This window comes from Paralichthys olivaceus, chromosome 3 (assembly GCF_024713975.1).
Source record: "Paralichthys olivaceus isolate ysfri-2021 chromosome 3, ASM2471397v2, whole genome shotgun sequence".
In the NCBI taxonomy this organism is placed as follows: domain Eukaryota; kingdom Metazoa; phylum Chordata; class Actinopteri; order Pleuronectiformes; family Paralichthyidae; genus Paralichthys; species Paralichthys olivaceus.
In genome coordinates this window covers 8399243-8424021 of record NC_091095.1, presented here as the reverse complement: position 1 = coordinate 8424021, position 24779 = coordinate 8399243, and the positions used below count along the sequence as shown (strand labels likewise).

Sequence of the window (24779 nt, the reverse complement as noted above, 5' to 3'; positions counted from 1 at the left end):
TTATTGGAATTATTTGTTATATTGTCAAGCTTTAAAATGTCCCAAAATATTGAAAAATACTCACCTCAGTTTCCTATAGAGCCCAATTTCATGTGTTCAGAAATGTGTCCCAAATATTAAAATGCTCTTTACTGTCATATTAAACAGAAAAAGCAGGAAAGGGTCACTTTAAAATGTTTGGAGACAGCTGCAAATAATTCATCTTGACTCCTGATAATGTTCTTGATTCATCTTAGGTCTATAAAATGCATAACATTTTTCATCACAATTTCTTACAGCCCAAGATAGCTTCTTTACATTGTCCCAAATATGTTTATTTTCCTTCAAAGCAAGACAAGAAAAATAAGCAAAAACTGGAAACCATTAAACCTTTGGCCTTTTTTTTTCTACCACCACTGTGAACTGTTCACCCTGGTGTCACAGGCAAATCTGCTCATTTGCATGTTAATGGGCAAAGTTTGCCCATTCTTTTCAAGACAGATTATTTAGCACTCCCTTTACTCACTCTATCTCACACACACACACACACACACACATCCCAGAGTTGTAGACATCTGTGGCTCAAGCTGGGCCTGCTGTTGATGTCCGTACATACACTCCCTCCAGCTTTGTGTCTGTTGACGGGAGGCTTCGTCTTTGTGTTTTTAACCATCATCGTCTTCCCACTTCATCTGACATGGCCGCGTTGGTGTTTCATGCATTTGCATGCAGATTAGAGTTGTAGTTACGTAAACATTTCTCAACGCAGTGCTGTTCCGAAGGCGGAAATAATCTCATCCGTTGAGTTAAATCTCAGTGGGAAGAGACGACGAGCTCTCAGATCTTCTAGTTAAGAATCATAAGCCTTGTGCAGTGCAGAAGCTGCTGTTGATAACGCCATTCTTTTAGTAACACACTGATTTCTCTGAGTTGCTCTGGATGTGAATGCAACAATGAGAGTCACAGATGTAACTATGGAGTCTGGGTCTCCAGAACATTGACACTGACTATGTTTAGATTAACATCTCTGGGTTTGGGACTTTCGATCAGACAAACCCAACATTTGAAGACTTCACCGTGGGTTCTGAAAAGCTTGTTGTTGGCATATTTTTTTCCTCATTATTTTCTATCTTATAGACCAAACAATGTATATTAACCAAAAATGAAAATATTCATTAGTTGCAGCCCTAAAATTGAGTAAAAAGAAGGCCCTCACAGTCATGTATCATCATTACAGAACACGATATGTGCTGCTGCGCTTGTCTGGCATTGTTTCTGTGTGAAGTTAAGGATCATTGTTACACACCCATGTTGACCTGGTTCATTTAAACCAGTACAATCTGGAGCCTTCAGATGAAGACAAACTGGTTTTCACTCTGAGTAAAAGAATAATATTGTGAGGATCCAGTTTGTAGCATAGCATATATTTTAAATGCTAAGTTAACTTTTACTGTACTGACTTTCTCTGTTAGGCATATCACATACCCTCCAGTCTGCCTTTGTTAAATCTGGGATGGCTACCATGCTATGTGAAATAGCTTGCTGCAAAATGATCGGTAGCTCCTGCTAATTGAAAATAGGCTTTTAATAATTTTAATATGAAATGCAAGAACTAAAGTTAAAATTGTAAATAGTGCAAAAAAAATCCCAGCAACATACATTTAAAATATCATGAAATCATTAAAGTACTTTCATTACAATTAAGAGAATAGCAAATGATATGAAATAGAAGAATAGACGTTGTTGTCTATTTTCACCACTCCCAGTTTGCACACAAACACAGATGTGTTATTGTGTTGTGACTCGTTCAGACGGTTTCATTCAGCCACATTAGTCAGAGATTAATGGATGACAGTCTGCTGCTTTAGAGGTCAAGTGTCTTCTTAATCTGTCCTGTGTTAACACTGCCACAAGTCCTGTTCTGTTCATCAAGCTGCTGCACAACACACACACACACACACACACACACACACACACAACCTGAAGCACTGCATGAGTCAAACCTGTAATTGTAGGTGAGTAAACCCAGGGAAAAATTATTACTCTCAGCTTACAGGGTTACACTACCATTAGCCCCATTGTTCATATTAACAGTTTAGTGATGAAAGGAAACATTAAAGATATCTGTTTTAGCTTCTTTATGCCAAGTAACAATTTGTCGTCATCATTTTTAAAATGGAACAAATTAATATTAAGCTGTAACTTGCAGGACTCTTAATGATGTTAATACACTGTCTCAGTTGTTCATTTGGAGCACTGGAACTAATGTTGAGCACTGCGCTGGAACAAGTTTATTTTCTAACTACTGCTTCTAAAGTTCCACTGTGGACAGTTGCAGCAGAATTAACTGGTCCACATTCTCATGACAGTCACTCAATATACAAAGCACCACAGAGGCATTGTAAAGCAAATGTTGATGAGAGATGCAGATGTGTAGTGTGTGTTTAGGCTTTCAGACATTTTTTTTCTGCTCCAGCTGTCGCAACAGGAAGAGCCTCGGTGTCGGGACGCCATCGCCCACGCTGTCCCGGCCACTTTCTCCTCTCTCTCTTCACACCGGTAAGAACCATTTATACATTTTGTTATCTTTAATCCCAACACGTTCCAACATGAGTACCATTACAGAAAACATGTTAGGAGAAAAGCATGTTAGCATGTTGGCATCGGCTCAACTTTACCTGCATTATACTGTAGTGTCATCCAACAATGTATTGGCCTGGGGTATGGAAACGTTTCACTGTGTTTGATTGATGCGGTTGTTAAAGAAAACATTAGTGTTTGTCATGTCTCACTAATGCAAGATCAAGCTAGTTCAAGACATCAGTCATGAGCAGCACCACATCACAGTATCTGGTCGACCTGGAGGAAACCAGAGGCTGTTAGAAATATGACACACCACAGAAAGTGTTTCTAAATGACCTGAAATCAGTTTTGGCATCTCTGCTCTGCCAACAGATTCACATATATAAATGATTTCAATAAGCCAATAAATCAATATGTCTGATTAATCGTTGTAGTTCTACTTTGTGATCAGAATAGAAAATATAGTGTTTTACCATGATCACTCAGCCAAGGTTGTTCTTCAGTGAAATATATCACCCATCAGAACTCCTTTGTTTAAATTGTGAATTCCCTTCATAGATGTTCAGAATTAAGACACGAGAGTACAGAAACGTCAACTGAAGGAGAGTGCATTTCTAAATTTGTTGCGTCCTCCTGCTTTGTGAATCAACAATAGCATGTACAATGTGATCCTCTTAATGCCACGAGGCAGCTGCACTCTATGAAAAGAGTTTTTCTCGACAGCTCCTCATTCCAGCAGTATGTGGACGCGCTCTCTTTTGAACTCAATCAAACCGTGGATTATCTAATCACAGAGAGGCTATAAGGCTCTAATTGGGTACTCGACCACGTGTGTAAATGGATCAATGTACCCAAACCCCCAGACTCTGATGAGACCAAACTCTTTGACGCTCTCCCCTTAATGAAGAATATTCATAGAAAGGTGCTGCATTATTTGGAAGATGTAATACCAAGATGATATACTGGACCTTTCTGAGGTGCTGGCTAATGCTGCAGTGATTGAGTTTTCTTGCATAGAAATGATGTCATTCTTTTTTCTAAAAATGATCCGCATGGAAATGCAAACATATGGTCGTCTCGGTTCTAATTTCAGGAGTTTATTATTACAGTCGTAAATAGTGCGGGGGGGTAACTTTGTCTTTCCTCTTTAAGCTGCAAGCAGCCCTCTAGACAGCCCCCGAAATGTGTCGACCAGCGCCTGCCTCAACTTTCCATTTGCCAGAAGGTACGTCAACACTGCACTTTCAAATCATTGCCCCATGTACAGATTTATTTGTTTGTTTTCACAGCTAACTGGTAGATTTGGTGCTGATGAAACTTGTTTTAGTCTGCAGTTTCCTTATAGTATAGTTTCCTAATAATTTGGTACATGGAACAACTAAAAGTTCATTTTAAACCCAATTAAACATTCATTGATTATTCAAATAATAAACATTTGCTTGGCATTCCTGAGTAGGCTGCTATATAAATAAAACATTGTTGGATTTGGTTGATCAATTATTATTTCTGATACCAGAAAGATTTTAACTTTAAATCTTGATTAAAACAATTTAAGGAACTACAGTCTGTGTGTGGCTGTTGTTTACATTCCCTGGACCCTTTTTAATTTAATGCGACAAAAATCCAAATGAACCCAGAAACAACAAAAAAATGTTTTAACACAAAAACATTTAATGATCTGAGGTTTTACTGTGAGATTCAGTGTGTTTGCTGGGACAGAGGCAGACAGTCAGCAAGCTGTAGAGAAAGAGCAGCGAGGTGACTGAGGCTGATTCAGCCTCGAGCATTCATGGACACACACACAAACACACACCTCCCCCGCCAGGTCTCCTTACAGCCGACTCCTCCTCAGCAGGATGAGGCAGATAGGTAGATGGTACCCCCGAAACCCACTCCCACATCATTCAGCCTACAAGTGAGGCGGCACCTTGAAGACACCCAAGAACAGTCATTAAAAACTCATGAGCAGTTCTTGATCCTTAAACACAATGGAGACCAAACAGAAATATGACACCTACTCTAAATAACTTTATTTAGAGTGCTAGCATCACAGCAGCTTACTGTTAACATTAATGTTAATATATGCTTTAAATCTTTATTCCTTTAATATTTGGGTTTTCCATGTTCTAGTTCTAGCGTCAAAAGACATCAAAGTTTACGGTACTTTTAATTTCAGTGTTGTTTGGATATAAATGGCCCTCATCTTATGTAATAAGGAATCAAGATCTAATCCTGCACACTATAACTTCATGATATTATGCAGGGGAAAGTGATGAACTTATATAAACAGTCAGTCACTCCATTAAGCTCCCATCCGTTGTTGCGGTGCAATAATGGCGTCAAGGTCAAACCTATATAACACAGTTGAGGAAAGAAAACCTGCACAGTATGTCTCCATGATAGTGGATAAAATAGTTAATGGTAAATTGCAGATTCAGCCTCTTACATTCCTTGTAAATTTCTTTGAGTGTTCTTAATGAACCTGTACTTGTCTTTAACATCACTCTATAAGCCCCTTAACTCAAACTATCACTGTAAATACATGTCATTTTGTAGAAGCTTTCACTCAACCTGTAAGTTTCATTCATTGTGTAAAAATTTGAATGCAGACAACAGTAACACTTGCATATTTTTGCTGTTGCAAAATCTTAGCTGCAAAAACCAATGCCGCGAAATTATTTTCCTAGTTATGCCTTAAAGTGAAGATTTGTTTTTGTTATGTAAACAATATCCTCAAATTAATTTAGGTAGGTTGCCTCCCCTTGTATCTGAACAGATGAAAACTGGCAAGGAAGGCAACATTGTCAGGACTAATCCCTCATCTGAATGCCAGGGGTCAAAGGGTCACTTTTGCAAGATTCCCAAAACTCACTAAAGCGGTTTTCTCTTTCTCTCTGTTGCCGTCATGGTCTCAGTCACTTGGCTCGTGCTGACAGGTAGTTTCTTTTATATTCTTGCACTATTTGTTTAGTCTTTTCAAGTTTGTGTTTTTAACACTGCAATCCTGTATTTGCATTTATGTTGGTTTTCAAAGTGAAAATTCTACTTAAAAAAATTACTTGTGATACATTTTCTGAAAGACCGCATGGAGCCTAATTCTAACGAGCAGCTATGAATACAATTACACACAGATCTCTGTTGTATATGATTTAGGGAGGAAAAACAAGGCATTCATTTCATGCTCTCGTAGTCACAGATCTCCTACGTCATCTGTTATGTAAGGACTTTCACATATGAAATGCTATCTAATGCCTACTTTGTCGAGGCTTATGTAACTCGCATGTCTGTTTTTCTCAGAGCTGAGGGCCGGAGATGGTCCCTGGCATCCCTCCCCTCGTCTGGCTATGGAACCAATCCGCCGAGCTCCACTGTCTCAGTAAGTCACCTCAAAACACGACACTGCCCCCCCCCTCACCAGTTGAGATGTGGCGGCCAGGAAATTCTAACACCTCACTCAGCACAAATAGCACATTGGTTTATGCAAAGAGGGACAGCAAATGCTGAGACCGAGATGACAAACCACTAATTGTTTTCCTCTATCATCTGCTGTAATACACGCAGTATGAGTGTTGATGTTGATGAAGTTGTGTGTGTGTGTTTCTGTGTGTCTGTGTGTGTGTGTGATAGTTTAAATACTAAGAGCGACATTTTGTGACAGTCTTGAACATAGCATCACGACATCACACGTTTGTCAGATTAAAAATGTGCTGAGCCGTTTTTCTTTTTTTTTATGTGGTCTCCACAAATATATTTATTTGGTACCAAATCATGATAGAAGTTATCTCAGGACACTTTTATGTAGAGTAGGTCCACATGGCACTTTGTTTACAGGGCCTCAATTCCAACCAAGAGTAAGCAGTTGGTAATAGAGGTGAGGTTTTAAGGTGCAGAACCACCGGTTAGTTGGTTAGTGGCTTGGTTGGTTGTTTGATTACTTGTTTGTGAGGTTGGTTGGTTGGGTTAGGGTTGCCCGATCGTCATTGTCAAAAAAAACCACCACCAGCCATTAGCAATCCAGTGTAGAAAACACAGCTAGCTTGTTTTTACCTGGTGCTGAGCGTTGCTGTCCGCGCTTAGAATAACAGATGTGCTGGTGGTTCATCGTATCAGCTGTAACTAATTAACTGTTGACAGGTCTAATTTAAAATTGGCTGTGTGCTCACTACATGCTGTCAACTTGTCAAAGATAGTTTCTGAGTCAAGAACCACCACTCTGGAACTCCACTGTTCAACCTGACTGGCCAACATCAGTGACCTGATGTTGTATTAAATAATTGAGCTCAAAGACTTTACATCTTTCAACCTTGGCCTTAAATTCCTATTTGGAACAAGAAGTCCATTTAAAACAATGGAGAGATGAACTCTCCTACAGCTGTGCTATTTCGGTGTACCAGATCCACACATACTTTAATCAACATTTAAGTAACATAAATTAAGTATGGGCTCTACAGTAGACACCTACATTCTTGGCTTAGTTGCTGTTATTTGATCAAACAGGCGTCTGGCAGGCTGGGCCACTGAGCGTAGAAAATGTTACTTCACGCAGTTTTTCAAATTTCTTTGCACGTATTTTGAGAGGGGAGTGTCTAAGTATACTTAGTATGAAAGTAACCTTCTTCTTTAGAATAAAACTGTTAAAAAAGTCCACAGTGTGTGTTGGGGGGTTAGGGATGTGATGAGTCTGTGTTGAAAGTCTAACATGTGCAGCTATTATAAGGAAGTTTATTGGGTAGACCCAGAGGTCAATGCGGACAATAGAGCTCTTCAGTGGCTCTCACTGGCCTCTTTATACTAAGTCCTTAAATGAGACTTCACAGATGCTGTCCCTCTGGCCGTCCTATGTCCGGGACACATGGGCTGCAAAATGAAACAGCAACGTACACATTGTGAAAAAGAGTTGACTTACTGCCACAGTAGACATGGGGAAAAACATTTCTTTACGTAAATGTAGAAGACTTTGTGGACTTCATTACTATTAACACCATCACATAAATAAACACTAATGATTAGCTGGAGAAGTGTTAAGTTCTCCTCAGTATTCTAGATTCAAACACCAGCTAAACATGTGCTGCAGGTGTGTAACCAGCAGTTCGTACGTCTTTGTTGCTGTTCATAAACCAGAAAGCAAATATGAATATGTGAGTGTAAAATTCCTAACAGCCAAAATGCTCATTATATGGCGCTATTCTGTAATTATGTAAAAAAATGAAGGGCTTCTTGATTTGTGAGGCATTGGCTTAGATTTAAAGCTAACTAACAGTTAAGGAACTGAACACAACTTAATTGCTTTTGCTTTTTTCTGACTCCTACCCTGACTGCCCTGTTTTAATTTCAGGTTTGTCTAACTTGTCTGAACACGTTTGAGGTCTCATTAACTGAGTAATGTCACTGAAAATTCAGGACTGATATGTAGCAATGATGTCTTTGCAAAAGGGAGCTTTAGCGATGGCTGGGGCTGTAATCTTGAGTTTGACCGACATGAAACCTTTTTAGCTCCTATTAAATCTTTGGCTTAACTTTGGCAAATCATACATTTTGGCAACAGAGGCTGGACAAATCCTGGTGGCCCTTAAAAAATCCACAATGTTTTTATATCTACACCCTCCTTCACCTGTACCTATCATTCAGAGGGTGCATCTGATAGTGAGGTGCTTCCACCAGATATTATTTAAATGTCCAAACATTGGTTTGTGGTGTTTGTATTTCATACCCTTCAGAATTTACCTTGAATTTGGCCAATGTTGAATCAAATGAATGTTCTCGACTCATGAATCCATCTTTGTGTCTGCAGTCCTCCTCGTCCTCCCAGGAGCGTCTTCACCAGCTTCCGTACCAACCGACACAAGATGAGCTGCACTTCCTTTTTAAACACTTCCGCAGCACAGACAGCATGACCGACGAGGATGGAAGGCCCTCGACTGTCATACGACCTCGGTCTCGGAGCCTCAGGTACCTGATCCTGAATTCACATTGAATCTAAATGTGTCTTATTGACAAATGGATTGTTTTCTTCGATAATGGTGTGTACTAATTTGAGTTGAAAGCTAAGATATTGATGTCCATGGTGATTACCTCATTTTTAAGGCTTTGCTAACACTTACAATTTTCTCATCAAACCACTCTTTTACAACCGATTCTGACCTGACTCCAAACATTTTTCTGTTGTTTTTCAACCTAGTGAAATTAGTATAGAGATTAAATTCAGTAATCCTTCCTAAGGGATTAACTGCCTCTTCGTTGGGGAAAAAAAACAGCTTTTTAGATTTGGACAGCGAGTGCATGTGTTGCACTGTGCATGAGGTCCTTGGTGTCAGAATGCACTGGTAGACTGTCTGATGTCAAGATGCCTGCACATTGATGCGTTTGGCGTCTGCAGCGCCTGTCATTGATTACACATGCCTGTTGGCTGGCAGGTGGAGCTCTGACTCCAGAGCTATTTGGTTTTGACAACTTTTGTCTGTTGGCTCTGCTCTGCACTGTTTGTGGGATGCCGGAGTGCTCTGTGTTCTGGCACCATGGTGTGCAGTGTGTAGGCGTGCTAGCTAACAGCGCCTCAGGGATCTAGCTGCTGAACTGTAGTCGAGGGCGGTGATGGTTAAGGGGGGTGGGGGGGGCGCTTGATGCAGAGAGCCACGGTGAGCTGCATTACTGTGTGTTGGGCTGCAGCCATCCAGTCTAACAGAGGCGTCTTTTCATGACAAAAAATGGCTTAGGGAGCCTGTTTTCATGCGATAGGTTTTCCCTCCATCTGTTCTCTTTGAAGCTTCTCTGAGCATAATTTTTCTGTGAGAATACCCTCATCTCTGTGGTCTAAATACTGCTGGTGTTGCAGTAAATGACTAATTGAGTGATGTTGGTGATTCACACATTTTGAACAGAGGAAATGTTTGCAGTCTGCACAGAATCATCAAAACACGACAGTGAAATCCATCCTGATTGCAGCTTTAGCAGCTGAAGAGCTACTGAAATCGAATGTTGGCTCACAATATTGCTTTTGGTGGGTTGAGATCAAAAGTGCAAGTATAGATGACCAATCTCAAAAACATATCAACTTTTAGTCAAACCCAAACCACGAGTGGAACGTTGATGTGTGCATGTTCGATTGTTGGTCATTTCTAGATAACCATGACATAACCACTTTCACACTCTATCCCACCTTAATGACTGAGAGTTAAATTGGATTGAGTATTGATAACTGTCATAGTACATTTGTTGATCAATTAGAAAATACTAATAGCTTGTTTTGTTTTCGTTGCAGCCCCGGGCGATCAAGTGTTTCCTTCGATAACGAGATAGTCATGATGAACCATGTCTACAAAGAACGTTTTCCAAAGGTACGTACTTCATATCTATAAATTGGTATTTGCACTAAAGTCATTCTTGTTGATCAGTTTGTTGTGGCACTTAAACAAAACCAGTTTGGTTTGTAAATCCACCTGAAAGCCATAAATATAGTTGAATCAGGAGCATGAATCTTGAAAAAAATGTTTAATTCTTAACAGATAACAGAATGGCTAACATATCAGCAGGTGGCAAAATAATCACTGGTTATTATCAACAACCATATGAGCCCACCCACAGAGACATTATGGACATTTGGTTCTACAAAGAGTGAAAATACTTAGTGCTCCTTTTTTTCTACCCCCCCTGCAGGCCACAGCCCAGATGGAGGAACGTTTATTGGAGATCGTCACTCACTGTTCTCCAGACAGCTCTCTCCCACTGGCTGACGGGGTGCTGGGCTTCATCCAGCACCAGTTGGTGGAGCTGGTCAGAGACTGCCTGGATAAGTCCCAGAAAGGCCTGGTTACTTCCCGCTACTTCGCTGAGCTGCAGGAGAAACTGGAGAAGCTGCTCCATGAGGTGGGCAGACAGCCAGATGATTTAGACCCATGGGGACATTTTGTGGGTCAAAATGTTCTTTATAGGTGCAAAACAATTATTAAAAATAAATCTAATAGAATCACATAGTGCAGCTTTAGCCACCATCAGCTTATGAGCTACAACTCGTCACTCCAATGATCTGAAGTTATGAAAGGGGATTGATTGATGGAGGCAGGAATGTGCAGTCAGCCATGTAACTCAATAAACAGTAGCCTGATAGCCGAAGGCACACTCGATAGATCTTGTTGAGGAAAATGACAGTGAAGTTGAGAGGTACTTTTGTCACAGGTCTCATCTGTGTTGTGATAAAATGTTAGTTTCTATAGCAACTGCTCCCTCTGGTCCTGTGCATGCTGTCAGACAGAAGGCATGGCCAACTCGCTGTACCTCCAGCTGAACTGATAAGTCTGTTCCCATTCAGTGGAACACATGCACTAAGGCCACTTTGTTCAAAACTAAGTTTAAGGAGACGTATTGCTGTTCAGTGTTTTTTCCTCTTTGATGTTATAGGGTTTTTTTGCTAATGTAAAAGGTCCTTTGGAAGACTCAGTCAGTGAAGACATGACCTCAGTAGAAAGAATAGTCCACAGAGGCTGAGCTGAAATGAGATAGTCTGGTCTACGTAAGATTTCCCATTTGCTTCACCAGCTCTTACCATTGCACCATTAGCTACCTTGAGGGACTGCACTTATTGCAGCCCAGCCACCCACATTGCTAGCTTAGCTTCGTCACTGGTACACAGTGAATCCTGGGATATTTTGTGCTGCCAAGGAGTCACCAGTTAGATCCTGTGTTGCTCAGGAATGGAAGGACGCATTTTTCAGCTACATTTGAAGGAGCCTGGTAAATAGGACGGCCTAGTCATGCTGCTGTGACTCATTCAATGAACTAAAGTCAATCGCACAGAAACGTAAATAAGAGCACTTAGAACATAACTGACACTGTTTTACACTTCAGTGTGATGCTCATTTCCACACTGAGTTGACAGTAAGTGAGTATGTGAGGATTCTGTGTTTGCAAAAGTTCAATAGGACACACTTGTGACTGTCTAAAAGTCACATTGTAATATTCCCATTAGATTATGGTTTTGATTGGACCAGAGGGAATGAAGATGACCCACATTTACTTACACGAGTTGGGAATGACTCTGTGTTCAGAGATAGCTGAAGGAAAATTTTGATTTTTTTTTTTAATCTCAAGATTTGGTTATCATTGGCCTGTGTCAAGCTTCGTGTTTCCGCTTGTTCTCAGACATTTTTCAAAGCTAAGCTAACCGCAGCTGGTTTTAGCCTGACACATAGACAATAGCATCAGTCTTGTTATGGTCCAGGCTCCACATGCAAATGACTTGGACAGAAATGTATAGTATACCATGCAGCCACTGTTAGAGACTGTCACTCCAAGTGTCTAGAAGAAAGACCACAGATGACTCATTCAGACTATTCACACCCACCCGATGATTATTCTAATACTTCCTCCTTCTTTAACGTATTGAAATATCTGACGCAATTCTGTCAAACAGTGTCTGTTTTCATATTTCTCTTACCCATCTGCTTTGAACACACTGTATTCATATATTTACATTTCCTGTATATCTATTGAGCAGTGCTCCCGCTGGAACATTTTTACTATCTTTTCACTTTCTATAGCACCTCTCACACGAATCAAATGTAATTCAAAGTGCTTTACAGGTGTTTGACTCAACATAGGATATTAAAAATGATTTAAATATTTGGATGTAGAGACTACTGCATACAATAAATATAATTTTGTTAAATGTTAAAGTTTTAAAGTTTTGCCTCCCAGGTTCTTTTGTGATGATCCATTTGGTCAAGAGTACAGCCATACTGCAAACAGCAAAAACAGTAAAACCTAGCTTTCATTTTTTCCTCGCTCCCCTGCTGTTTTCCAGGCTTATGAGCGTTCTGAAAGCGAGGAGGTAACCGTCATCATCCAGCTGGTGAGGAAGATCCTCATCATAATCTCTCGGCCGGCTCGACTCCTCGAGTGTTTGGTAAGCCTGGCAAGAGAAAATCTCGTTCTGATTGAAAATAAGATTAGTTTGATTGAAATGGGTTGAAGTCAGTTGTTAAAGTGGAGATTCTGACCCTTTAATATCTCATAGGAAATACATTCATGTTAATTCCAGGAACACGAATCTGATGAGGGAGGAAAGTATGATTAAACTTTCACTAATGCTTCCCTGTCAGTAGAGATGTTTCTCATCAACGTTAGTGAAGTCTATAGATTTCCTACAGTAAAAACACATTAAGATTTTAAAGGTATTTTTTCACTGTTGTATTGCTTTGCTGACTAACCCATCAGGATATTGGCGTCAAATTAATGGGTCTTTGATGCTGTTGACAGGAGTTTGATCCAGAAGAGTTTTACCACTTACTTGAGGCAGCAGAGGGCCACGCTAAGGTCGGCCAGGGAATCAAGACGGACATCCCGCGGTACATCATCAGCCAGCTTGGTCTGACCAGGGACCCTTTAGAAGGTAAGTAGTAAAGCCTCATCCCAGTGAAACCAGCGGTGTCCCTGTTTCTGCATTTGTGGCTCAGATTTGTAGCCGTACGCACAAATTTGCTGAAAATACTCTCCAACCTACAATTTCTAGCAAGGAGTGGTAGAGTGATTAAGGAAACTTGTTGAGGTTGCTATGACACATTCTTTTCAAAAGTGTGATTGGTTGGTAAATATATCTGTTTTAATGCGCATAGAATTAACTTTCAGTGAAATCCTAAGACACATCACCTATCTTAATAATTCAAGAGATCTATCTGCTTATATGTGTATACAGGCATGTTTAAAAAAAGCACTGCACTTATTTCCACATGAAAATTTTATACAATAAACATCAATTCATTTATTTGCCTGTTTTTTTTACCAAGCTGGTAATTTTAATGCTTTATTATTTTGATATTGATACAGAGAAAACATTACTCTGTGTCACAGTGTAAAAGTGAGAGGGGAAATTACAGAACACAAACATGATTGTTCTGGCACCGTTGCTATATCACTCACTTGAATCATCAAGTAATTGCTGTCAGCAGTGTTAAAGCTGTAAAGCTGAATCAAGAGGCATTCAACACACACACTCTTGTAATTAAACACTTGAATAGCAGTTTGTTAGTATCGCCATGGCAATGAGGAAATCATAGATGGTTTGCTTAAGATAATTGTTAAAACGCTGGTATGTGGCAGCTTGGATCAGTATGAAGAAAAGTGTGATGGAACAGTGTAAACAAAGCCAAGCAGTTTTGTGTTTTCTATCACAGAACAGTGTTTAAAACCTCATCGGAAATCTTGTATTATTTTCACTAGATCTGCATTCAGTTCGCTGCATATTGAATTTGGTTTACATTCTATAAAAGAATAATAGAAAGTGTAGCAGGTCAGACTTAGGAAATACGTCCTTCACTGTGAATGTTGCTGGAAATATTAAACTGTGTTTCTCTCTTATTCGCAGACATGGTGCAGCTTGAACAGTATGAGGCCAGTCCTTCAGTGTCAGTGGAACCAGATGCTCATGTGGAGGTAATTTGTTCTAAAAACATTTGCACACACACCACTGTATTCAAATGTGTACCTTGTCTTTCTGAGCAACTTCTGACTGACATATCTGGATTAAATGTAAACACTACATCTCCAAGTTTGCCTCCATTACACTTATTGCAGCAGATTAATGAACAGGCCCTGAATTTAGATTTTATTGTAATAATGTGACTAATTGTTTCTACTGTGTCTACTTGTTAACTGTCTTCTTAGCATCATGTTTTTGCTTCCTCTCTTCAGAATAAGGCTCCACAGACTCTGACACCCACACGAAGGAAACCTCTTGAAAGAGATTTTGAGACGATCAAACTCATCAGTAACGGAGCTTATGGGTAAGAAGAGCAGTCCATTGTTTTAGCTTCCATTGCATTTCCCTAGCACTGTTTCCAAAAGATTTATTACCTCAGCCAAGGAGGTTATGTTGTCACCTGCGTTTGTTTGATGGGAAAAGGATAACGAAAAAATGACTCAATGGTTTTCTATAAACTTTTGTGCAGGTGATGAAACAAATCAGGCATGTTTAGGGAACTGATATTTATGAGTGTGTGCAATTTGATGCAGATCCAAATACAAATCCAGATCTAGTGAATTTGAATGTGGTTTTATCATTTGATAATAACGGGTCTAATGTCTTTTGATAGGGCTGTGTATCTGGTTCGCCACAAGGAGACCCGCCAACGCTTTGCCATGAAGAAGATAAATCGTCAGAACCTGGTCCTTAGGAACCAGATCCAACAGGCTTTCGTGGAGAGGGACATCCTGACCTTTGCTGAAAACCCCTTTGTCGTCTCCATGTTCTGCTCCTTTGAGACACGACGCCACCTGTGCATGGTCATGGAGTATGTGGAAGGTAACGTCAAGAGAGGCCTTCTTATGTTTTCTATTCAAAGCAATTAGTTAAGCCTAAAGAAGAGTGGTTTACTTTGAGTGCTTTGTTTTGGAAAATAAAAATGAGTGCAGCCCCTGTGGTTTTAAGGTTTTCTGCTTTTCCTCTTAAAGGCGGAGATTGTGCCAACTTACTGAAGAACATGGGTCCACTGCCTGTAGAAATGACAAGGATGTACTTTGCTGAAACAGTCCTGGCTCTGGAGTACCTTCACAACTACGGAATCGTGCATCGGGATCTCAAACCTGACAAGTGAGAAGAGAGAACTGCCACCTCACTCCTGTTTGATATTTTGACATTTCTTTTTTTTAAATGTACTGATTCTGACATAGATCTGAATCAACTCTCCAAATTCATTCAATTAAACATTATTAAATGATTTAAAAGAAATCTGATCTGTGATCAGAAAATCAAGCCATTAGACATTAACTCCCGAAAATGTCTGGAAAATTTTGTTCATTTTTATGAGTTTGTCTTACATGTGAAGAAAACAGCAGGATTTTGGAGGTCAGATGAGTTCATTACAACAGGAAAACGTCTGTAAAGTCATATGTTTTTGTTAATAGCACATTGACACCAGCATTGCACCGTATCACCAAAAGCTCTTGTTTTTCAAGTTAACATCTTCGTCTGTGTCTTCTACGTGTATGGCTCCCCTTTTTCATCCTGAGATGTTTGATTTTCATTTTTGTATCTGTTGTCTGTCAGAAACGTCATCAACACACGCACTCGCTTGCTATGGATTTTGCAGACATTGTCCTGTTGTCTCAAATGGACTCACTCTGACAGTTCTGGACATTTTAGTAGGGAGTTGGCAGGAAAAGTTCCAGAAAATGTTCAGTGCACCTGATTCAGACATTTGCATTCTCACAAACAGTCCCTCCATAAAATGTATGAAAATGTCCAAAGTTCAGTTCATGTCTGAAAGCATGAATACAGAGTTTTTTACCCCTCCTTCTTTTCTATTTCAATCTGGCTACTTTCATTTTCTTATAGAATTATGGCTCAATCACTTGTTAAATGCAAATGTTCCTATGTGTATGATGGACTTAATTTTTTTCTTTTTACACGCACCAGCTTATTAATTACATCCATGGGCCACATCAAGCTAACAGACTTCGGCTTGTCTAAAATCGGCCTCATGAACATGACCACCAACCTGTATGAGGGTCACATGGAGATGGACACAAGAGAGTTTGAAGACAAACAGGTGAGACAGTTTCAGAGAAAACTCAAAGCCTCTTCATACCCATATATGTAAAAGAAATGAATTTGTGACTGCTGTGATGATAGAAACACTTGTATCTTTTTCTCAACCATGTTGATTTGTTTATGCAGGTTTGTGGCACTCCAGAGTACATCGCCCCGGAGGTGATCCTCAGACAGGGCTACGGGAAGCCTGTGGACTGGTGGGCAATGGGGGTCATCCTCTATGAATTCCTGGTCGGCTGTGTCCCGTTCTTTGGAGACACGCCCGAGGAACTTTTTGGTCAGGTTGTCAGTGGTGAGTGATGAATTGACAGAAAAGCCTTTAAAATGAACCAGGGTTATTAGATATGTATTGTCAAATGTAGAAAACAGAAGCTGAGATTTACATTTTTCTATTACAAAATGTTCCAATTATCACAGAATATACTTGATATTACAGTGTTAGCCATTGTAATTTGTTTGTTTTATCTTTTACTTTAAATGTTTAAAATAAAGGCATATAAATTAAAAGAGATGTATCAGTGCCAGCTAGATTCTATATAGATTTCCAAACATGCTGCAAACAGTATGAATACTCTTTACATATACAGAAGCTGTGTTATTGTTATTTACTGCTCCATAGTTTGTGCTCCTCTTACTTATATTTGTGTGATTTACAGATGACATAATTTGGCCTGATGGAGAAGATGCATTACCCTCTGATGCCCAGGACCTGATTACCCGCCTGCTGAGGCAGAGTCCCTTAGACCGACTGGGAACCGGTACTGCTGCCGGCGTATTACCCAAAAATCAAAATCCAATGCAAGATTTATGTAGCTGGAGGGAAGATAAAATAGTGACTCCCTCCTTAACACATTTAGAGCTATTTTAAACTTTATAAAGTACTTAGAGAAAAGCACAATTTAAAAATGATAGGAATAGGAAACATCTACTGTATGAGAGAGCATTTTATAAAATGTTTATCACTGAAACTGATTCAGTGTTCAACTGGCTGTGAAAACTGTGTTTGCAGGTGGAGCATCAGAAGTCAAGCAGCACCCCTTCTTCCTGGGTCTGGACTGGAATGGTCTCCTGCGGCAGAAAGCTGAATTCATCCCTCAGCTGGAAGCAGAGGATGACACCAGTTACTTCGACAGTAAGTTACAGTTGAGATGATATATAATGTTTTCTTAGTGATACTCCACCCTGACTTTTCTCCTGCATGTAAAGCATATGCAGAGCCAGTGTGCAGCATTTGCAGTAGCTGATCGACAACATAAATACACAGTGCATCATAAATAAAACCAATATTTGTAAAAGAGCTTCATTTTCTGTATCTGACTCCAGCTCGATCAGAACGCTACCATCACTTGGCGTCTGATGAGGATGAGGAAACCAATGATGAAGAGTCTTCCTTGGAAATCAGACAGTTTGCTTCATGGTCGCATCGCTTCAGCAAGGTAAGGAATGGAAGAAGACAAGGGACGAGGAGGTTCAAAAAAATTAAACTAAACTCACAGCATTATTTCCATGTATATTAACCCAAAGCCAAGTTGGAAGGTGAGAAATTACCAATGTTAATTGAATGCTAACAAAGTAGACCTCCAATATCCTGACAATGCCATAAAATCACCTGAAAGCTCTTCAGTACTCAGGCCCTCTACTTCAAAACATCTCCCTTGTTTTTCATCTCAGGTTTACAGCAGCACAGAACATCTGGCGACACCTTCCAACCTAAGTTTCTCCTCCGACCGTAGCCACAGTGAGGATAAGGAGGACCGCAGGGAAATGGGAGGACTCAGTCTCTCCCCAAGCCCAGCAGAGGGCAGTGTGGAGCGCAGACACGCTGAACGTATGGCCAGGTAGGAACAAGTAAAACACAGTACTTGTGTTCTTGTTGTACACCTTAAGAAAAATGTATGAATTGAATTATTCACAAGTCCGGAGATCATTCTCTTGAATGTGTGTGAAAACAGCAAGTCATTAAAAACACAGTGTTGGTGTGATCACTTTGGTTCACTCGTCCAACTGGTCTGTTTTTAGCCTTCGCCCTCGAGCCTCCTCTAGCTCCTCCCAGTCTGAGAGGAGCCCCAGCCCTCTGGTGATGAGCAGCACCCACAGCCTGGAGACGATGCCACGCTTTGCCCTCTCCACTGACGACGAAGGTAAATCCAGAATTATCTGTTTTTCTGCATGTCTGTTCACTTTTATCAGTGCTTCTATTAGAGGTGTGACCAGAGCATTTTCAAATATTGTTGTTGTGCCCTTGAATCTATGTGATCTGCAGCCGAGGTTGTCGTCTCAAACCTTCGGAGGATCAGGATTCGCAGTAACAGCACCGGGGCCAAACACTCATCCCCCAAGGACCCTGTCGGCCCCCGGCGCTTCGGTAACCAGCTGGATACACCAGATAGACAGAGGCTTCCCTGTGGAGGGAAGGTCCCAAAGTCCGCCTCTGTCTCAGCCCTGTCTCTCATCATCACTTCAGGTTTGGAAGTTTTTCATCACCACCAAGTCCAGCAGAATTAACTCGACAGTGATCAGAAATCTAAATGCAGATTGGAAAGCTGCTTTCAAATAGAATATCACGGACAAAAAGCTTGTAAATGTTTGTTTATTTGCATTTAGATAAATAAAAACTGAGCTTATGACCCTGTCTGATTTTCTGTCACTGTTTTTTAACATGTCAAATTTATTTGGTAAGCAAGTTTACAAAAATCGTCCTGTTTTTGTTGTAGATGACTCACCCGGCGGCCTCCAGCCCAGTCCCATCTCCCCTCGCTCACTGTCCTCCAACCCCTCATCACGTGACTCATCACCCAGCCGAGACTTTTCCCTCGGCCCTGGCAGCCTGAGGCCGCCCATCGTCATCCACACCTCTGGGAAGAAGTTTGGCTTCACCCTACAGGCTATCCGCGTCTATATGGGCGACAGTGACTTCTACACAGTGCATCACATGGTGTCGGTGGGTGTCACCACAAGATTTAAAACTTATGTGACTTGCAAACACACGGTGTAGCTCATCCTGGTGTGATTTACATGTTGTACCTGTGGCAAGAGTAATCTGGATCTCGGCAACAGTATAGAAAGGTGGTTATGTAATACTCACAGAAAACCCCTCTCCATCCACTCTGTGTTTCTGTTTTTAAAGAGTGTGGAGGAGGCCAGCCCAGCGCACCAGGCAGGACTCCGCACTGGAGACCTCATCACACATGTGAACGGGGAGTCTGTCCAAGGCCTGGTCCACCCTGAAATGATAGAACTGCTACTGAAGGTACCAGCGGTCATTATTTTGAAGTTCAGTTTCAGTTGCATCATTTGTCCCTAGCACAAATAAATACTTTTTTCTTACCTTTGCGATGAGCAGAGCGGCAGCAAGGTGGCGCTTCAGACAATAGCGCTTGAAAACACATCAATTAAAGTTGGTCCCGCTCGAAAGACCAAACACAAAGGCAAGATGGCTCGTCGCAGCAAGAAGAGCAAGAGGAGAGATAATTACGACAGGTGAGAGTCTGAGCATTGGTTTCCACTCACTCGCTGCAGCTCTGCAGTTTTACTCATCTGTTGTTTACTCTGGTGAGTTTCAGTCATCTGTCTCCCTCTAGTGTCACACACTGCAAGTCAAATCTAAAACCACTTGTTAACAACTGCACTTTGATTCACAACTTGTTCTGTTGCACTGGTGACTATTATCTGTTGTTCTTGTTTTATTAAGATTAATTAAATATATATGTATAATTTGTGTTATTTATACTTCATATTTACAGTAATTAACAGACACATTACATTACCCAAATTGTGTTCCACACATGCACTTTTATAATAAAAAGTTGAACGTAACTGTAAAATGATTAAAAAAAACGTTGCAACCGACACATCTTTGGCTTTGACTGATCATTATGGAGTAAATGTAGATTATTACGATGCACTGGCTATAAAATAATAACACCACCTGCATTTAGATTGGTTGCTTATAAGCCTTGATTTCACTATGATATATTCTGTCTGCCACTGGGCATGAAATTTCCATTAAGTCTCATTTTATAACTCAAAGGAATGGCGTCTGTGACTGTAATAGACGAGCTACCGAACAAAGTGGGCAAATGCATGTTCATGTTGTGATAAGAACTGGATTCACAATATCTTAAACACTTAACTGGGTCATTAGAACACACAGAATAACCCCTGAACTCATTGAACTACACAGGATCAGATCTCTGACTCTTCCTCTTCTTCCTCTCCAAGGCGGCGAAGCATCTTGAAGAAGCTGTCTAAGCAGAGCACGGTGATGCACAGCAGCCGCAGCTTCTCTTCTGGTCTCCATCACTCCGTTTCCTCTAGCGAAAGTCTTCCAGGCTCCCCGACGCACAGCCTCTCCCCTGGCCCTTCCACACCGTGCCGGAGCCCTGCACCCGACCATCAGGCCTTTGGTGAGTTAAACATGGCATAAAGGTTGTTGATGTGGAAAGTTAATGGTTATTTGACATAAATCAGTTGAAGGATCAGGGGAGAATATTTTGCAACTTGTGGTGTGAAGTATTTGAATCTGTCTTTACTTCTTTCTAGAAAATAACTCTCCTCAAAGCACATCTCCATGCTCCAGCTCTCCCAGTTCTCCTGCCGCACACATTCGGCCCAGCTCACTCCACGGCCTGGGCTCCAAACTCAGCACGCAGCGCTATACCAAGGTGGGCCGCCGCAAGTCCACCAGCAACATCCCTCCCTCACCTCTGGCCTGCAACTCTTCATCCTCCACCCAGCCACTTTCACCACAGCGCTCTCCATCCCCACTGCCAAGCTTCGCTAAAAGCCTTCACTCTTATCACGGCAAAACCCTGTCACCACCTACCATTGTTCGGCACATTGTTCGTCCCCGCAGCGCTGAGCCTCCCCGATCACCGCTGCTGAAGAGGGTGCAGTCAGCTGAGAAGCTGTCGGGAGTGTATCATGCAGATAAGAAGTCGTACGCCCCACGCAGGCACACGCTGGAAGTGCCGTTTTATGGTGAGGCTGATCTGCTCTGTGACTCTGAGGCAGAGGGCTCCTGTGGAGGCTCCTACATCGGGGGCGAGCACAGCAGGCTAGTCGGCTACATCGGGAACCAGCGGGTGAGGGACTCTGGGATTGAACGATCTGAGCAGCTGGTTGTGATGAGAAAGCTCAACCTATCAGAGCGCAGAGACTCCTTTAAGAAGCAGGAGGCAGTGCAGGAGGTGAGCTTTGACGAGCCAGAGGAGAAAAACAGCACCGCACTCACTGTGACCACCACAGCACCAGGAACCCAAACACAAGTTAAGCAGCCGCAGCAGCAGAGGACAGCATGGATGCTCACTCGACCCCAAACAAGTGAGGAGGTGGAGCTGGAAGTTCCAGTGGTGAGGAGGTTTACGCTGGTGCCCCAGATCGCCGTGCAGGGCTCAACGGAGAGCGAGGAGCAGGACGAGTGGGAGCCGTGTTCAGACAGCGAGGAAACCACAGAGAAGCAAGAGCTCGAGATCGGTGTCACTTCATCTCCGCAGCAACAGGTGGGACGTCCTCTGAGTGAGGTGATCTGCAGTCAAGCAGCAGAACCCACTTCCCGTGGTTCTCACATCGGGCCATCAGCAGAGAAGATTGAGTGCAGAGAGGAAACACCACAAAAAGGGCATCAGAGAAAGTGAGAGCTCAACACTGAACTCTCATTTCAGCTGCTCGTTTCTCTTCTTTCAAGCGTAATACGCATCATTGCTGAAGGAAACTCCCAGGTGTTTTTTGTCTGAGCCAGATGAACTGGAATCTGAACTCATTAACAAATTGCTGAAAGACGGTGGGAAAAGATTTTACCTGAATTGTTGTTGGGTTTTTTTGTAAATATCGAGGACGTTCTGGTCGTATTTATTACATTTGATGAATTAGTAACAGGGAATGAGGGAACGTTTTTGTATCCATAAAATGTGGCTTTATGTCTTTTGACTGGATTTTTTGCTATAAATGTCTATTTTTTAAAACAATAGTTGTGGCACAGAGTAGTTTGATAATGTTGGGGATAACTGTTGCAGGACCAAAAGGTACGAGAAGCAAAGTGTTTGTTTCTTTTTCCCCGTTCAGTGTCTGTTTTTAATCTGAACCGTGCAGCTTCCAGTAATGTAAATCTGCTACAGTATGATCATGGTCTTCATAAACATAACAGTGACTTTTAGTTCACACTGTGAGAAACTTGTGTCATTTTCTGATGAACTCTCTGAGATAACAGATTAGCCTTCCATAGCACTACATGTACATCCTTCAGAACAAGCATTAACACAAAAGCTACCGAGCTTTAATGAAGCCGCAGTAAAAATGATTCAAGATTGAAAGTTGAGCAAAAGTTGGAAACTTTGCACAACTGGAACTGGAACTCCTTTTTGTGTTAAACATGAAACCAGTCAGAGCAGGGTACCATCGCAGGTCACCCAGGTGTGACTTTAAAGTACAATCTGTTTTACCTGCCATATTTGTGCAGTGTCCTCTAAGCTATATCTTCTTTAAAAAAAAAAGTTAATTTGTGTTTCCCAAGTGTCTCTTTTCTGAAAATATCCCAGTCTTGTTAAAGTCTCACGAAAAGTAAAGATGTCACCCCCCCCCCAAAATCTGCTTCCTGCTCACCTTTTGACATCTGTGCACACTGATACGGCCCAACTCCGTCTCAACGCACAGAGCAGCCAAATCGAGTGAAGACCGAATCGTCTTCTGAGCCTGGAGGGAATCACAGGAATATCTTTGTTTTGGGTTTTTTACCTCTGTTAGAGTGACTACACATTTGAGAAGTGCTGCGTTCTTTGGCATTTTGCCTTGTCTTTTTTTTTTCTCACTAACGTGTGAGAGACACCCTGCCTGAAACGATCTTTTCCTACTTCATTTACTGTGTAGTGATGTTTACATCAGGTGGGGAAAAGTGCACTAATGTATTTTGACACGACTTTTGTAACCGAATGTTGAAGAGGGATGCATTTACATTGAATCCAAACCCAGGGCTTCATTGAACATATGTTTTGTGTTTGTATTGTACAAATATTAATGTATATTTTGATAACGAGGTTGTGTATAATTCCTAACGTGTTGAAGGTCGTGATAATGCACAATGACAGCTTGATTTTCGTATCTGTCAGTGGCTGTTGCTGGCTTTTGTACTTTATCTCCGGTTTCTATAGCATCAGTTTTTTTTTTTATGTTACTTAAGCCCCCCTCTTCCACCTTAAGAATACTCCTCTCCTGTTGTGTCAGTGCAGATAGATTCCTGAATGGTTCAGTCAGCGTGACAGAATGGTTTACAATGAACAAACATGCTATGTACTGTATGAACATTTTATATCCTTTTGGTTGTATATGATGAAACTGCTCACTTTAATACCCTTTGAAGAAGATGACACTCGAAAGAGGTGCAGATCTGTCTTTTGTCTTTGTTTGAAGAAAGTGTCCATGAAAATGAATTTAACACCAAGCTGAGAATTGTTCAACAATTTTACATGCACTTTGGTAACAGAGTTATCATCAGCATTTAGAAGATATTAGGAAGAGAAAGAAACTCTTTCCTTAGCTGGATGAATGGACGAGGAAGAATCAGGCTTTTCAGAGAAACACATTGAGCATGCTGGTTTACAATGTGGTTTTTACATGTGCACATCTGAATGAGAACTATGTCTTTAGAAATATCATTACCCCAGAGGTGCATTCATGTATGTAATATAATAGGATCCAAGTCAAACTACAAGGGCACTCAGTAGAGCACAATATCTGCACCAAGGAGAAACAGTCCCCTTATGAAACCACTTTTAATTCTCTAGATCCAGATTTTTATTTGGGACACACAGATACCAGTCCCCTCAATATGCCTTATGTTCTAAATGAAGACCCATGAATAATTATGAGAAATTAATGGAAATATTGGAAAAATATATTTTCTTACCCTGTTTGAAGGGGGAAAGAAATTCCTGGATCCGCACCCTGATTTGGATCTGCTCCAATTGAATGAGTCCTTAACTGACCCATACAGCATCCTTCCACCAAGTGTCATCCAGTAGATTTTGTGTAATACTGCTAAAAACATAACCTCCTTGGCAGAGGTAAAACCAGAACTAAAACCACAGATTTCAGACACACGAAGGGACAAACAGAATTGAAAAGGCTTCATGCCTAAAGAATACATTGAAATTAGGACCCAGATTACTGTCCAGCTGCATGTAAACATGTTTTAAATCGCATTCATACCAATGAATCCCTTTGAAAAACCTGGTTCCTTGTGTGAATGTAAAATGTATTGCTTTGCTCGTCTCTCCTGGTTCAAAGTCTTGTGTCAGGGCAGCTTCAACCACCAGAGGACAGCACAACACTCAGCTGGTGTTAGACTCATGTCTTTACAGAGCAAACTGGCAGGTCCAACTGTTGTACACGTACATGTGTTCTCCTGTGGACTCTTCTGTTCAGTGCATGTTGCATGACACAAGCACACATCTGTAATACTTGACTGCATGGTATACCGGCATTGTTGCCCCGTACTGTGTTTTCTTGTGTAACAAATAAACTTTGTATTTCTCTCTGACCCATCTTGATTCGAGTTTTATATAACACTGCAATTTTCACCACACAGTTATATCCGTTGTGGGTAAATAATTAGCTTAAACGCAGGCTGTTATGAACGTGAGAATCCAACATATCCTGTTCTGTCACTTTGTTTGCCATCATC

General features: G+C 41.1%; 1 protein-coding gene across 4 annotated transcripts in view; it reads left to right on the top strand.

Annotated features, from left to right (window-relative positions):
* Positions 1-24635, top strand: part of mast3b (microtubule associated serine/threonine kinase 3b) — a 34063-nt gene extending 9428 nt beyond the window's left edge. For 2 of the 4 annotated variants that reach the window (XM_020098418.2, XM_020098420.2), the window contains 26 exons: positions 2456-2538; positions 3715-3787; positions 5478-5498; positions 5860-5938; positions 8354-8511; positions 9821-9896; positions 10216-10425; positions 12359-12460; positions 12814-12946; positions 13919-13986; positions 14245-14336; positions 14646-14854; positions 15004-15142; positions 15968-16100; positions 16229-16394; positions 16759-16860; positions 17112-17234; positions 17426-17538; positions 17774-17940; positions 18122-18243; positions 18366-18566; positions 18817-19043; positions 19230-19352; positions 19446-19582; positions 20324-20508; positions 20645-24635. In XM_020098418.2, the coding sequence (XP_019953977.1) occupies positions 2456-2538; positions 3715-3787; positions 5478-5498; positions 5860-5938; positions 8354-8511; positions 9821-9896; positions 10216-10425; positions 12359-12460; positions 12814-12946; positions 13919-13986; positions 14245-14336; positions 14646-14854; positions 15004-15142; positions 15968-16100; positions 16229-16394; positions 16759-16860; positions 17112-17234; positions 17426-17538; positions 17774-17940; positions 18122-18243; positions 18366-18566; positions 18817-19043; positions 19230-19352; positions 19446-19582; positions 20324-20508; positions 20645-21738 (4336 nt within the window). In that variant the 3' untranslated portion in view covers positions 21739-24635. The remainder of the gene's footprint in view (positions 1-2455; positions 2539-3714; positions 3788-5477; positions 5499-5859; positions 5939-8353; positions 8512-9820; positions 9897-10215; positions 10426-12358; positions 12461-12813; positions 12947-13918; positions 13987-14244; positions 14337-14645; positions 14855-15003; positions 15143-15967; positions 16101-16228; positions 16395-16758; positions 16861-17111; positions 17235-17425; positions 17539-17773; positions 17941-18121; positions 18244-18365; positions 18567-18816; positions 19044-19229; positions 19353-19445; positions 19583-20323; positions 20509-20644) is intronic. The other 2 variants (XM_020098419.2, XM_020098421.2) reach the window with 1 other exon arrangement.
* Positions 24636-24779: the final 144 nt, after the last annotated feature.